The 14,140-nt window shown below is 46.8% G+C and overlaps 1 protein-coding gene across 1 annotated transcript in view; it reads right to left on the bottom strand.

Moving 5' to 3' along the window:
- Nucleotides 1-2,295: 2,295 nt before the first annotated feature.
- Nucleotides 2,296-14,140, bottom strand: part of si:dkey-206f10.1 (adenylate cyclase type 8) — a 31,604-nt gene continuing 19,759 nt past the window's right edge. Inside the window, exons 15-18 of the mRNA XM_060915797.1 lie at nt 12,696-12,842; nt 12,482-12,574; nt 11,281-11,398; nt 2,296-2,720 (exon numbers count right to left, since the gene is read on the bottom strand). Coding sequence (XP_060771780.1) covers nt 2,296-2,720; nt 11,281-11,398; nt 12,482-12,574; nt 12,696-12,842 — 783 coding nt within the window. The remainder of the gene's footprint in view (nt 2,721-11,280; nt 11,399-12,481; nt 12,575-12,695; nt 12,843-14,140) is intronic.

Consider the following 14,140-nt stretch of genomic DNA (forward strand, 5'->3'; position numbering starts at 1 on the left):
TTCAATCACATTTTCCACTATTATGGTATTTCTGAAGACATTTTTAGTGACCGGGACCCCCAGTTCATCTCCAGACTGTGGTCCAAATTCATGGACAGGCTAGAAGTATCTGTAAGTCTCACTTCAGGATATCACCCTCAATCCAACGGCCAGCTGGAGCATACGAACCAAGAGGTGGGTTGCTTTCTCTGAATCTTCTGCGTGAGGAACCAGAAAGACTGGGCACGATTCCTCTGCTGGGCTGAATATGCACAGAACTTGCTAAAACACTTTGATACTCAGTTAACCCCTTTCCAGTGCGTTCTAGGCTATCGACCACCACTGTTCCCTTGGGATGATGCACCCACTCAGATCCTGGCAGTAGACTCTTGGTTCCAGAGGCATCAACAGGTATGGGAAGAGGTCCATCAGAGACTAACAAGCACAGAGGGGAGACCCCACAGTATGCCCCAAGGGACCAAGTGTGGGCATCCACTAAAGACTTGAGGGAACCCAACACCTGCAAGAAGCTTCATGCCTGATATGTTGGCCTGTACAAGGTAGTGCACAAGGTCAACGAGGTCTCCTACAAGCTCGAGCTCCCACCTCACTGTAAGATGGCTCCCACGTTCCACGTATCAGGCTTAAAGTGCATATTCTGGACCAATTTCTTTTTTTTTTATATATGAAAGTATGTCCCTTTACACACTCATCCAGAAGGGTAATTTTGCACAAGGCCATCTGTCTACTGCAGGAAAAAATAAAATAACAAAATGCATCTGGAAAAATCCCAAGGGAGTCTGGAGCCAGATTCGTGACGTTATCTGTGGAAGCGCGAGCAGGCTGCGCGAGCTTTGCACGGTTTAAGTGCACAGCCTGTGTAGACCAAGCGCTCCCATTTCTCTCTCATTGTCCGTTCTTTTGGAAAACGATGAGTACCATCATGATTGGTGTTGCTACACCCTCCTACGATACATCTGTTAACCATTTTAATAATTACGTGATAACGTTGAAGAAATTTGCAGAAAACCACCAGGTCGTTTTCTCATAAACAAACCAGCGCTGACATAGGATTCAGAAGGAGGCGTCCCTCAGATGACGTCATGAAAATCAATGCTTCCCGGGAAATCCAAATGGCAAGTTTTTCCAGAGGAGGACCAATTTACCTTAAATGGCTTGATTTCAACTGAATTTTTCTGGTATTGTGCAAGGTAAAAAAATGTTACAGATATTTGACCAAAGTTTAATATAAAATAGGAGAATTACATTAATCTTGCTCCTGAATTTACCCGTGATATGCCCTTTAAAACCTGCCATCCAAGGTCCCCTAGCCACAGACACACCCACCCAAGAACCTCCCTCCCTAGATCTAGAAGGTGACCCCATCTACCAAGTCAATAAGATCCTCTACTCCCGTCGCAGACAGGGACAACTCGAATACCTGGTCAACTGGGAAGGGTATGGCCCAGAAGAGCACAGCTGTGTTAGCTCCAAGGACATCTTAGACCCCCTCCTCACTCAAGAGTTCCACAGGGATCACCCAGACAAACCAGCACCAAGAAAGAGAGGTCACCCAAGAAAAGAAGTTGCTCCCAGAGGGATCTCCTTGGGCAAGGGGGGTTTTGTTAGCAACCTCCAAACATGGCCACTCTGGACTACACTTCCCAAGTGCCACAGCGCCCCTTGTCACCAGAATTCTAACCTCAACACCTGTCTCTAATTTACCAGCAATCACCTTCCCTAAATAAGCTCAGCTCTCACACGCCAACTTTACAAAGTATCGTTCTGTGTCCCCGTGCCTGACTTTACCAAGCTGTTTGACTATCTGCCTGACTTCCCATTATTGAACTCTGTTTCATTTATTTATGACTTCGTTCTCTCACCTGATCTCTGATATTCTGTTCGCTGATTGACTGACCCTTGCCTGTCCCTAACTACGTCTCCAGTTTCCCGATTTTGGCTTTGTTTACAGTTTGCGACGCACCCGCTCTCCCCTGCATTTGCATCCATAAGTGCCTACACCCTGACACACTCCATTTTAATCAAAATGGTCCTTATGGTGCTTAAAAGAATTTCATCATATGATTACATGCATCTATTAATAAATTCAGCATAAATGAAAAGTGTTTTCAAGACATTACGTCTAGTAACCTTTGCTGTGGGATGTAAACATGAGTTAGATTGTGTGTGAATAAAATGAATGGGGAATTTGTGTTGTTTTGTTGAGGAATGTCAAATGTAGTGAAATTTCTCTTGGAGAGTGAAGGCAACAAGTACAGCTCATTTCATAGGTCAGTTCAGTTTTCATATTCAACATTAACACTGCATGCTGTTCGTGGACAGTGAGAATCGTCCAGCGGTGCCACTTTGCTTCTCTTTCTGGATGGCCCGGAGGAGACTAAACACCACCGAAGCCAGTGTGTTCCTCCCTACACTGCGTCTGATTGTCCTTCCCTCTTTCATGGACACGTTGGTGGTCAGGTAAGCCCTGCTGTTGTTGATAAAGTAGGTGCGTAAGCGTCCCTGCCGCTCACTCACACCCTTAATGAAGATCTCTCCACGCAGGTCCAGGACAAATCCCCAGTCAGACAGAAGCTTCTTGGTGGGCTCAGGGACCTGGATCCTCCCACGGATACCCGTGCTGTCCATCCGGCTCGCCAGGTTTACTGTCATCCCCCAGATATCATATTGTGGTTTAGTTGCACCAATTACTCCAGCAACAACAGGCCCATGTGCAATTCCTGTGTGACAACAGGAACAGGACAAGGTTGGTATCATCCACTAAAAAGTGTTAATTATACAGTCAAGCTCAAAGTGGAAGTGGTAGCTCAATGTTTTAAGGTTCTGGATTATTGATCAGAAGGTTGAGTGTTGAAGCCCTAGCACTTCCAAGCTGCCATTGTTGGGTCCTTAAAGCAAGGCCCTTAATCCTATCCTATCTACTCCAGATGCACTGTATCATCTCTGACTCCAGCTTCCTAACAGACTATGATATGTCAAGAAGGAATTTCACGATGCTCTAATGTATATGTAAGAAATAAAGGCTTCGTCTAGGGTTAGAATGCGATAGGTACAGTTGTGGTCAGAAGTTTACATACAGTGACATGAATGTCATCTTGGATATGAATGTAATGGCAATATTTGGGCTTTCAGTAATTTCTTTGAACTGTTCTTTTTCTGTGGCAGAATGTACAGCATAAATCATCTCATCTCATCTCATTATCTCTAGCCGCTTTATCCTTCTACAGGGTCGCAGGCAAGCTGGAGCCTATCCCAGCTGACTATGGGCGAAAGGCGGGGTACACCCTGGACAAGTCGCCAGGTCATCACAGGGCTGACACATAGACACAGACAACCATTCGCACTCACATTCACACCTACGGTCAATTTAGAGTCACCAGTTAACCTAACCTGCATGTCTTTGGACTGTGGGGGAAACCGGAGCACCCGGAGGAAACCCACGCGGACACGGGGAGAACATGCAAACTCCGCACAGAAAGGCCCTCGCCGGCCCCGGGGCTCGAACCCAGGACCTTCTTGCTGTGAGGCGACAGCGCTAACCACTACACCACCGTGCCGCCCACAGCATAAATCTTTAATTTAAAAAAAAAACACTAGAATTTGGTGCACAAGTTTTAATTTTCTTTGAGTTTTCTGAAATCAACACAGGGTCAAAATTACACATACAGGGTCAAAAATTTACATGCAGCACACCTATTTGGGTAAAATGTCTCTTTGCAAGATTCACCTTGACCAAGCATTTTTGTTTACCATGAACAACTTCTGGCAGAATTCTGATTGGATATTTCATGACTCTTCATGGTAGAATTGGTAGAGTTCAATTACAATTGTAAATTTTTTTTTTTCTTGGCATGGCCTCGACTTATAAGCCCGGTCCATATATTTTCAATAGGGTTGAAGTCAGGACTTGTTTTAAGCTTAATGTTAGCCTGCTTTATCCTCCACAACCAGCTCTGATGTGTGTTTGGGTTCATTGTCCTGTTGTAAGTCCCAAGTCGTGTTCAAGTTTCTGATGGTTTATGCTGAAGAATTCTGAGGTAGTCCTCCTTCTTCATTATTCCATCCACTTTGTGCAATGAACCAGTTCCACTGGCAGTAAAACAGCCCCAGAGCATGATGATCCTACCACCACCACCAGCTGATACAGTGTCCCTCTGTACATGGTGATCATTGTGGCCAAACCACTCAATCTTTGTCTCATCTGACCATACAGCTTTCCTCCAGAAGGCTGTTTCTTTGTCCGTGTGGTCAGCTTCAAACTTTAGTTAAGCTTGAAGGTGTCAGTTTTGGAGCAGGGGGTTATTTCTTGGATAGCAGCTTCTTAGTCCATGGTGATTTGAACTGTAGACAGTGATCCATCAGCTTCCAGTTCATGGCAGGGCTGTGCCATGGTTGTTTGAAGGTTGTTCCTGACCATCCAAACTAATTTCCTTTCAGCTGAGGGTGACAGTTTTCATTTTCTTGAAGCAAAGTGGCTTGGCAAAGTGACTACACCTCACAATAACTTGGATACAATTGTTTGAACTGATCTTGGAATTGGCAGTTGTTTAGAAATGGCTCCAAGAGACATTTCAGAGTTGTGTATATCTGCGATCCTCTTTCTCAGATCTGCACGGAGCTCTTTGGACTTTCCCATTTTATTGTGTGTTGGTCAATCCAATGAGTACTGTAAACAAATCCTTTTTATGAAGGCACAGAGAAGCTACCAGCTGGAGTCAATCATGATCACTAACAGGAAGTTAAGAGACCTTGGCCTTGGCAAGATAAGAGACATTTTGGAAGTTTCAGCACCTCTGAATTAATAATCTGTCATGCTCCGCCCCGGACTTCCACTCTGGATATTACTTATCTCCCAGGTCAGCGCAAATCTGGATCTGGGACAGGAATTCCATCTAGCCTGCATTTCACTTCCTGGTTCTCTCTGCTGTGTATAAATAAGCCGTTCTCAGACCCTGACTTTGCCAGAATGTCTCGTTTTGCTATTCTAGCCGTTTCTGTGCCTTTATTGTGTTTCATGGTTTTTGCTCAAGCTATTTTTCTAGTTCATGGTTTTTACACTAAGGTTTTTTTTTTTCTAGTTCATGGTTTTTGCACTTAGGGTGTTTTCTTGTTTGTTTTTTTGCTCTAGTGTTTTTGTCCTTGTCTGTCTTGTGTTTTTGTCAAGTTTTTTGTCTCTTTGTACCTGGACTATTTTTGCCATTTGTTTATTTACCTTTTTTGCCACGCCCTTTCCCTGGATTAAATCTCATTATTCATTGGATTACTGCCTGTGTGTTCTGCTTCTGGAAGCTAATCTTACCATCCCTAACAGTACGTTCTGGCCAGCATGGATACAGCAGAACTCACCCATCTGAGAATGGCCATCCAGCAGCAAGGGACTCTCCTCGGGACCCATCAACAAGACCTCCAGCAGATCACCCAGAACCTGGCCACCCTGTCCAACTCACTCAACCTCCTCACCACACAGATGCAGCGCTATCAAGCCGTGCCTACCCCTGCCCAGCTGTCTCCTACTTCAGCTCCTGCCACTGCTCTTCTCCACGAACCAAGACTTCCAGCGCCTCAGCCCTATGATGGAGAACCAGGTGCTTGCAGATTGTTTCTGTCTCAATGCTCTTTGAGCCTAGAACTGCAACCTCTGGCCTTCCCCACAGAATGCTCCCAGGTAGCATATACAATCACGCTCCTCACCAGCAAGGCCAGAGAGTGGGGAACAGCAGTCTGGGACGCCGATGCACCCTTTTGTTCCTAATTCAAGGATTTCTCCAAGGACATGAGGCGAACTTTCGACTGCTCTCTGTCTGGCCGGGAGGTGGCTAGAGGGCTCATGGAGCTGCGGCAGGGGTCCCGGTCTACCTCGGACTACGCCATCGAGTTCCGGACATTGGCGACATCATGCAGTTGGAACGAGAGTGCCCAGATCGACGCGTTCCTGCATGGTCTGTCTGACGCCATTAAGGACGAATTGGTATGGCGGGAACTGCCGTCGAACCTCTCCAGCCTCATGGACCTCACCAACCACATTGATGCCCAGGTTCAGCAACAGAGGAGAGGAAAAAACCGCCCCAGCTTCACCTCCTCTCCACCCCCCGCCGTGTCCATCGAACTCATGCAGAGAGACCGGGTCGGGTGTCAGCGGAGGAACGACAGTGCCGGCAGAGCACAGGGGCCTGTTTCTATTGCAGTCAGCGAGGACATATCTGCCAAGCCTGCCCGCTAAAGGGAATGGGACCACCAGTGAATTGAGGGGCCCTGGTGGGCAATACTCGGAACCAGCCCCCTGCTGATCGACCATTACTCCCTGTCATCATCATCCACGACAACCAGCATCACCATCTCCAGGCTCTCGTTGACTCAGGGGTGGACAGGAACCTGATCTGCTCTGCCACCGCCAAGCATCTGGGAATTCCGCTACTCGCCCTCAACATCCCTCTCACAGTCCTGACACTCAATGGCACCGGCTTGACCACCATCACCCATCTTACCGCCCCGCTCATCCTGAGGATTTCCGGCAATCACTCTGAAACCATCCAACTCCATGTCATGAACAACCCCCACATACCCATTATCCTAGGGTTACCCTGGTTAACGCAGTACAACCCCCACCTAAACTGGGCCGATAATACCATCCTAGGCTGGAGCCATTCCTGCCAAGCTTCCTACCTGAACTCCGCTCTGCCTCCCGCCAAACCACGTCAGCCTTCAGCCAGTGAGTTTCCCAACCTCTCTCACGTGCCTTTGGAATACCTGGACTTAAGACTTGTTTTCAGCAAGACCCAAGCAGTGTCCCTCCCTCCTCACAGACCCTATGACTGTGGAATCGACCTCCTGCCTGGGACGGCGCCACCCAAAAGGCGACTCTACTCTCTTTCTCCTGTTGAAAGGCAAGCCATGGAGAAGTACATCTCTGAGTCTCTGGCAGCTGGGATCATCCACCCTTCCTCCTCCCCAGCAGGGATGGGATTTTTCTTCGTGGAAAAGAAGGACAAGTCACTCTGCCCTTGCATTGACTATCGAGGTCTCAAAGCCATCACTATCAAGAACCGTTACCTCCTACCACTCATGTCTACGGCCTTTGAACTACTCCAGGGAGCCAAGATATTCACCAAGTTGGACTTACGCAATGCCTACCATCTCGTCAGGATCAGGGAGGGGATGAGTGGAAGACGGCCTTTAACACCACCACTGGCCACTACGAGTACCTCATGGTCCCTTTCGGCCTGACCAACGCGCCTGCAGTCTTCCAGGCACTCGTCAACGACGTCCTAAGGGACTTTCCTAACATCTTTGTTTTTGTGTACCTGGATGACATCCTGATCTTCTCTCGCTCCCTGGAGGAACATCGGGGCCACATCCGGCAGGTCCTCCAGCGCCTGCTAGAAAACAAGCTGTTTGTCAAGGCGGAAAAGAGCGAATTCCACCAGAGCTCTGTTTCATTTCTGGGGTTCATCATCTCCCCGTCTAGGATCCAGATGGACCCCCTCAAGTTTGAGGCAGTCGCAGACTGGCCTACCCCATCCTCATGATGAGAGTTCCAGCATTTCCTGGGATTCGCTAATTTCTATAGGCGCTTCATCCACAACTTCAGCACGGTGGCCGGACCTCACACTGCCTTGACCTCAATTAAGACCAAGTTCAAGTGGGGGGAGGAAGCAGAGAAAGCCTTCTCCATGCTCAAGCGCAAGTTCACCACAGCACCCATTCTCACCATATCCGATCCGACCAAACAGTTCATCGTGGAGGTCGATGCTTCCGAGTCCATGGTCGGAGCCATTCTCTCCTAGAGGGCCAGTGATAACAAGGCCCACCCCTGCTCCTTCTTCTCTCACCGGCTGTCCCCTGCTGAATGTAATTACGACATCGGCGACAGAGAGTTGTTGGCCATCAAGCTAGCCTTGGAGGAGTGGGCGCACTGGCTCAAGGGGTCAGATCTCCCCTTCCTAGTCTGGACCGACCATAAGAACCTGGAGTACCTCAAGTCTGCCAAATGTCTCAATTCCCGTCAAGCCCATTGGTCTCTCTTCTTCTCCCGGTTCAACTTCATGCTCTCCTACCGCCCAGGCTCCAAGAACGGCAAACCCAATGCCCTGTCCAGGATGTTCTCTTCCCACCAAGAGGATTCCAAGCCATCCGATACCATCCTTCCTCCATGCTGCCTGGTGGGAGCCTCCATTCTAGAGGTTGAGACGCTCGTATAGAAGGCCCTGGAGCAGGACCCCGGTGAAGGTAACTCAAGCAACATACCACCTAACCATCTGCTTGTTCCCTGTTCTGTGCGAACCCAGGTGCTGTAGTGGGGTCATGGCTCCAAGTTGGCTTGTCACCCGGGAGCTGCTCGAACCCTGGCACTCGTCCAACAGCGCTTCTGGTGGCCATCCATCAAGGAAGACGTCCAGGAGTTTGTGGCAGCCTGTGACACATGTGCCCGGAACAAGACAGCCAATCGACCCCCTGCCGGCTTGCTAAGACCCCTCTCGATTCCTCATCAACCCTGGTCTCACATTGCCCTGGATTTCGTCACAGGACTCCCCAGCTCAGGTGGCAACACATACATCCTCACAGTTATCGACCGTTTCTCCAAGACAGTCCATTTCATCCCTCTGCCCAAGCTTCCCACAGCTAAAGAAACCGCCGCATGGGGGCGTCGTGGCTCAGTTGGATAAGGCGGCGTACCATAAATCCGGGGACCCGGGTTCGATTCCGACCCGAGGTTATTTCCCGATCCCTCCCCATCTCTCTCTCCCGCTCATTTCCTGTCTCTACACTGTCCTATCCAATAAAGGTGAAAAAAAGCCCCAAAAAAAACTTTAAAAAAAAAGAAACCGCCGAATTACTCATCCTTCAAGTTTTCTGCCTACACGGACTCCCCAATGACATCGTCTCCGACCAGGGTCCTCAGTTCACTGCGCAGTTCTGGAGGGCCTTCTGCAAACTCATTGGGGCCTCCTGTAGTCTCTCCTCAGGGTTCCACCCTCAAACCAACGGCCAGGCGGAATGGGCGAACCAAGATTTGGAGGTGGCACTCAGGTGCATGGCGTCCAGGGATGCCGGTTCTTGGAGTAAGTACTTACCTTGGGTCGAGTATGCTCATAACACTCTTCCTTCATCTGCCACAGGTCTCTCTCCATTCCAGTGCTCACTAGGGTACCAACCACCACTGTTCCCCAGCTAGGAGGAGGAGGTCGCCGTACCCTCAGCCCAGATCTTCATACACTGCTGCAGGAGGATGTGGGCAATGGCCCAGAGAAGACTCATTTGCTCCACCCTAGCATCCAAGAGGCAGGCCAACAAATGCCGCTGTAAGGCGCCCACCTACCAGGTGGGGCAACGAGTCATGCTCTCCACACGCCACCTGCCACTCAGAACTGTCTCCCGCAAGCTGGCTCCCAGGTACCTAGGACCTTTCTTCATCAGCAAGGTAATCAATCCATGTTCAGTCAAACTGGCTTTACCACTCACCATGTGATGTGTTCACCCCACCTTTCATGTATCACAGCTTAAACCCCTGGTCTCCGGTCCTTTGCGTCGGTCCTGACGGGGGGGATGTGTGACATCCCGAGAGGCTGCGTCTTGGAGGGGCGCTATATTCCACGGAGATGGCTCCAAGAACAAGCAGCTATAACTCCATCTGGTGGTGGAATTGGGAACTTCACCCCTCAGCACACAACACGGCAACACACCTGTGGCCAATGAGGGCCTAATGAGCAAGAGGGCTTTGTGAGAGCTCAAAACTCTGTGTGAAGGTGGAGGAGAGGAGAGAGGTGCATGGACTCTCTTTGCGGAGTGGATCCTGCTGGGCAGAGTATTCATTGAAATGCTTATCTGGAATTCTTACCTGAGGGATTTGTCACTGAAATAATTACCTGTGTTATGAACGCCTGCTACTGGACTGCCACCGGGCTGAAGACTACAGAGATTGTTGACTGGACTCAAAGTAAGGCAGAAGATTTTGTTTGTTCTGTGAAAAGGATCTTGGACTGAAGGAAGCCTGCCTATAATTTTGTTATTCTAAAGCCCGAGACATTGTTTGAGTTTGACTTTTGGGAATCCATCCCAAAAATGTCCCATCGTTTGAACATTGGAATTTGAGATACCTTTTCTGTTTAATCTCTTGGCATAATATTAAAAATCTTGATTTATTCTAACCTTTGTGTCCTTGCACTAATTGAAGGATCCCGCTGAGAGCCAGTCAACCTGTCGTGATATCACACCGTATGTAATCAACTCTCCTCACGCGTAGCGAGTCTACCCCTGTAGCATTCAGACCTCCCATTTTATATCAGTGCTGCCCCGCAAACTAGCATTTACTCCGGAGTAAATTTCTTAAACCACCTCCCGAGCAGGGTTAGATTTGCACCGGTTTAAGCAGCTTTCAGGGGCTACACCGGCATAACTTTGTACTGTGTGAACGCTCTACCGGGGCAGCCCCGGTGCTACACCGGAGTAAAAGTTGCCGTGTGAACACCCCTTAAGTGAGTGAATGCAAATTTTTAACCCTGTATGTATATTTTTGACTCTGTGTTGATTTCAGAAAACCCAAAGACAATTAAAACTTGTGCACCAAATTCTGTTTTTTTTATTAAAGCTGTATGCTGTACAATCATTCTGCCACAGAAAAAGAACAGTTCAAAGAAATTACTGAAACCCCAAATATTGCCAATGACATTCATATCCAAGATGACATTCATGTCACTGTATGTAAACCTCTGACCACAGCTGTATTTGTAAGAGCTACAGAAATGTTAATTTATTCTTAAAAATATATAGTTTTCTTTCTTGGTTGAAATAATATACACTCACTGGCCACTTTAATAGGAACCTGTTCTTGATTCTAAGATTCCTGTTCTTGGCTGCAGGAGTGGAACCCAAAGTGGTCTTCTGCTCTTGCATGTTGAGATGCTTTTCTGCTCACCATGGTTGTAAAGAGTGATTATATGAGTTACTATATCCTTCCTGGTCAAAAAGCTCGAACCAATCTGGCCATTTTCCTCTGACCTCTCTTATCAACAAGGTGTTTGTTTCCACCCACAGAACTGTCGCTCACTCAACTCAATGTTTTTTGCACCATTCTGTCTGTGTAAACTCTAGAGACTGTTGTGTGTGAAAACCCCAGGACGTCAGCAGTTTCTGAAATACTCAAACCAGTCCATCTGGCCACCCAACACCCATACCACAGTGAAAGTCACACTTTAAAGTGTCCATTGAGTGTATATTTTCATCCCTGTTTTAGAAACATTAGGATCTGAAGTTATGGTGTACAAGTACAATGTGTGACTTTACCGACACGGAGCTGGAAGTTGTTGGAGGTGTGTCTGTTGATCATTCTCAAGGTCTCTTGCATTGCCAGAGCAAAAAGCACCAGTTCGCTCAGGTGATGCCAGTAGCTCCCACCACGGGTCTGAAGTGCCAGAGAGTTAACACTGTTGAAACCTTCTTAACACCATAAAGTCCAGCTTGTTATTCACATCATTACACATCATATATGATGCTTATAGCAATATCAGCGAGTGTGGCTGGTCAAAGAGAGTTCAAAGGCGCAAGTAATCACAAGTGTGCAAAGATCCTTCTACGCACTGAGCACTAAGATGTGTATACATCATTCATTCATTCATTCATTCATTCATTATTCCCCTCGTTCACTTGGGTCTACACATTAGTGAGTCAGATTGTCTTTACCACAATGTCTCAAAAATCAAACACACAAAGAACTTGATCTTATGCAGTAGGCATTTCCATTTAGAGTTACATTTAGGGCGGCATGGTGGTGTAGTGGTTAGCACTGTTGCCTCACAGCAAGAAGGTCCTGGGTTCGAGCCCAGTGGCCAACGAGGGCCTTTCTGTGTGGAGTTTGCATGTTCTCCCCGTGTCTGTGTGGGTTTCCGCCGGGTGCTCCGGTTTCCTCCACAATCCAAAGGCATGCAGGTTAGGCTAATTGGTGGCTCTAAATTGACCGTAGGTGTGAACGTGAGTGTGAATGGTTGTTTGTCTCTATGTATCAGTCCTGCAATGATCTGGCGACTTGTCCAGGGCGTACTCCGCCTCTCACCCATAGTCAGCTGGGATAGGCTCCAGCTTGCCTGCGACCCTACATAGAATAAGCGGCTACAGATAATGGATGGATGGATGGATGGATGGATGGATGGATGGATGGAGTTACATTTAATGTTGTGAAACTTTACATCTGTTCATTTCATGTCAAGTGACCATAACAAATTGCTGTGAATTGGATGTTACTATAGAAACAAAATGTTATGACCAGAACTGCTGTCAGACCTGCTGTTGCAGAAAATTAATCAACATCATCTGACCAATTGGAGTCTGTGGCGTAATACCTAGTTACAATTTGCACAGAAATTTCAATCTGACTCCAGATTCTTCTAATCTCAGTTATTGCATAAGAAAAAAAAAAAAGAAATTAAGTTTAATGATTATCTCCTGGAAATTGAGAGGTATTTTGAAACAAGTTAACAGCATGACCAACCTGTTTATTTGGTGATAAGCCAGATGCTGCCATGTAGCAACTCCCAATAGTCTTGATTTTCTCAATATCCAAAAAGTATGTCTCGTCTAACAACTGTCCCACAGACAGAAGAAGAAAGACAAGGGTTCTTAGACTTCCTTTACTGGATAGTGGACCCAAAACCTGTTACATGTTCATCAGACAAGCGGCTAACTCCATAAGATTCCTCACACACCTCATCAAAGTCAGCAATGATCTCGTTGAGGAGCCTGAGACACTCCACCCCTTCGTGTCTGATCTCTTTCTGCTCGTAGTACTCATTAAAGCCAGCAATGGTGGCAAACATCACACCAACCTCCTCATATGACTGCGCGTACAATTCCTGAAGAGAGACAGATACAATACAGAACATACTGTATAACTTTTCATGGGTGTTCATACAAAACATCATGATACACTAGATGCACTATTCACATCACAGCTACTTCTTAATTAGTACCAAAGATCACTCCAAACCATAAAAGGATTCAGTCTAATTTTTTTTTTTGGACAACAAATCAAAACCTTTCTAATTTATGCCCTTGGTTACACGATGCACAATTCATCAGGATCAAGCAGTCAAAACCTCAAATCCCGCCTCTAAATTTGACAGTAACATTATGACCACTAACAGATAGTGAATACTACTGATTATTCTATGCACATTCACTGGATATAAGCAATCGCGCACTCTGATTGGCTACTCTACTACTAGGATATCAGCTCATATACCGTGAGTAGAGAAAAACAAAATGGTGCCATTTTTTCCCTGATATCTCCTGTTCCATGCTCCAGCCCAGTCGGTGGCGGTAATGCAACTTTTTCAGTTGGTTTGCCAACCACCAAAAAATTCCTGAAGAAGAAGAAAATCGTGGAGCGTGTTGCTGAACCAACCGAGGACGAAATAAATACTCTACTCGAAAACAAAACCCCCCAAAATACAAAAAAGGCGCAACAAAATGTGGAATGAAAGTATTTGATGGAAAAACGTATCTTTTTTTAATTTAAGAATTATGATAGCATTTTTCACAAATTGCGACTGTTTATATCCTCAGTGGAAATTATTTTGTCAAATGATTTGTATAAAGTTTTTATTAATCGAATTTGCAAAATATAAATATAAAAATGCTCTGTTTCTCAAAATCCAGTGGATGTGGATAGAATAAAACAGTTATTCCACTCAATCTTGTCGTACATGGCTTATAGACAATTTGGTGCGCAGTGCCTCACTGGCTATCAGCTCATGTACGACTCGATTTCGTGGAATAACTGTTATCTCATTGTCACTGGATCTGAACATCTCCAAAATGGCACATCTTGTGGGATGTTCCTGGTATACAGTGGTTAGAACCTACCAAAAGTGGTCCAAGGAAGGTCAACCGGCGAACCAATGACAGGGTTATGGGTGTCGAGGGCTCATTGATTCGCATGGGGCATGAAGTCTCACCCATATGGTCCAATCCCCCAGAAGAGCTACTGTAGCTGAAAAAGTTAATGCTGACTAAAACAGAAAGGTGTCCCATGGGAATCAATGAGGCCTCAACACCCATGACCCTGTTGCCAGTTCACCTTGGGCCACTTTTGTTCGGTACTAACCACTGCATACCAGGAACACACCACAAGATGTGCCATTTTGGAGAT

Source organism: Neoarius graeffei, chromosome 3 (genome assembly GCF_027579695.1).
Source record: "Neoarius graeffei isolate fNeoGra1 chromosome 3, fNeoGra1.pri, whole genome shotgun sequence".
In the NCBI taxonomy this organism is placed as follows: Eukaryota; Metazoa; Chordata; class Actinopteri; order Siluriformes; family Ariidae; genus Neoarius; species Neoarius graeffei.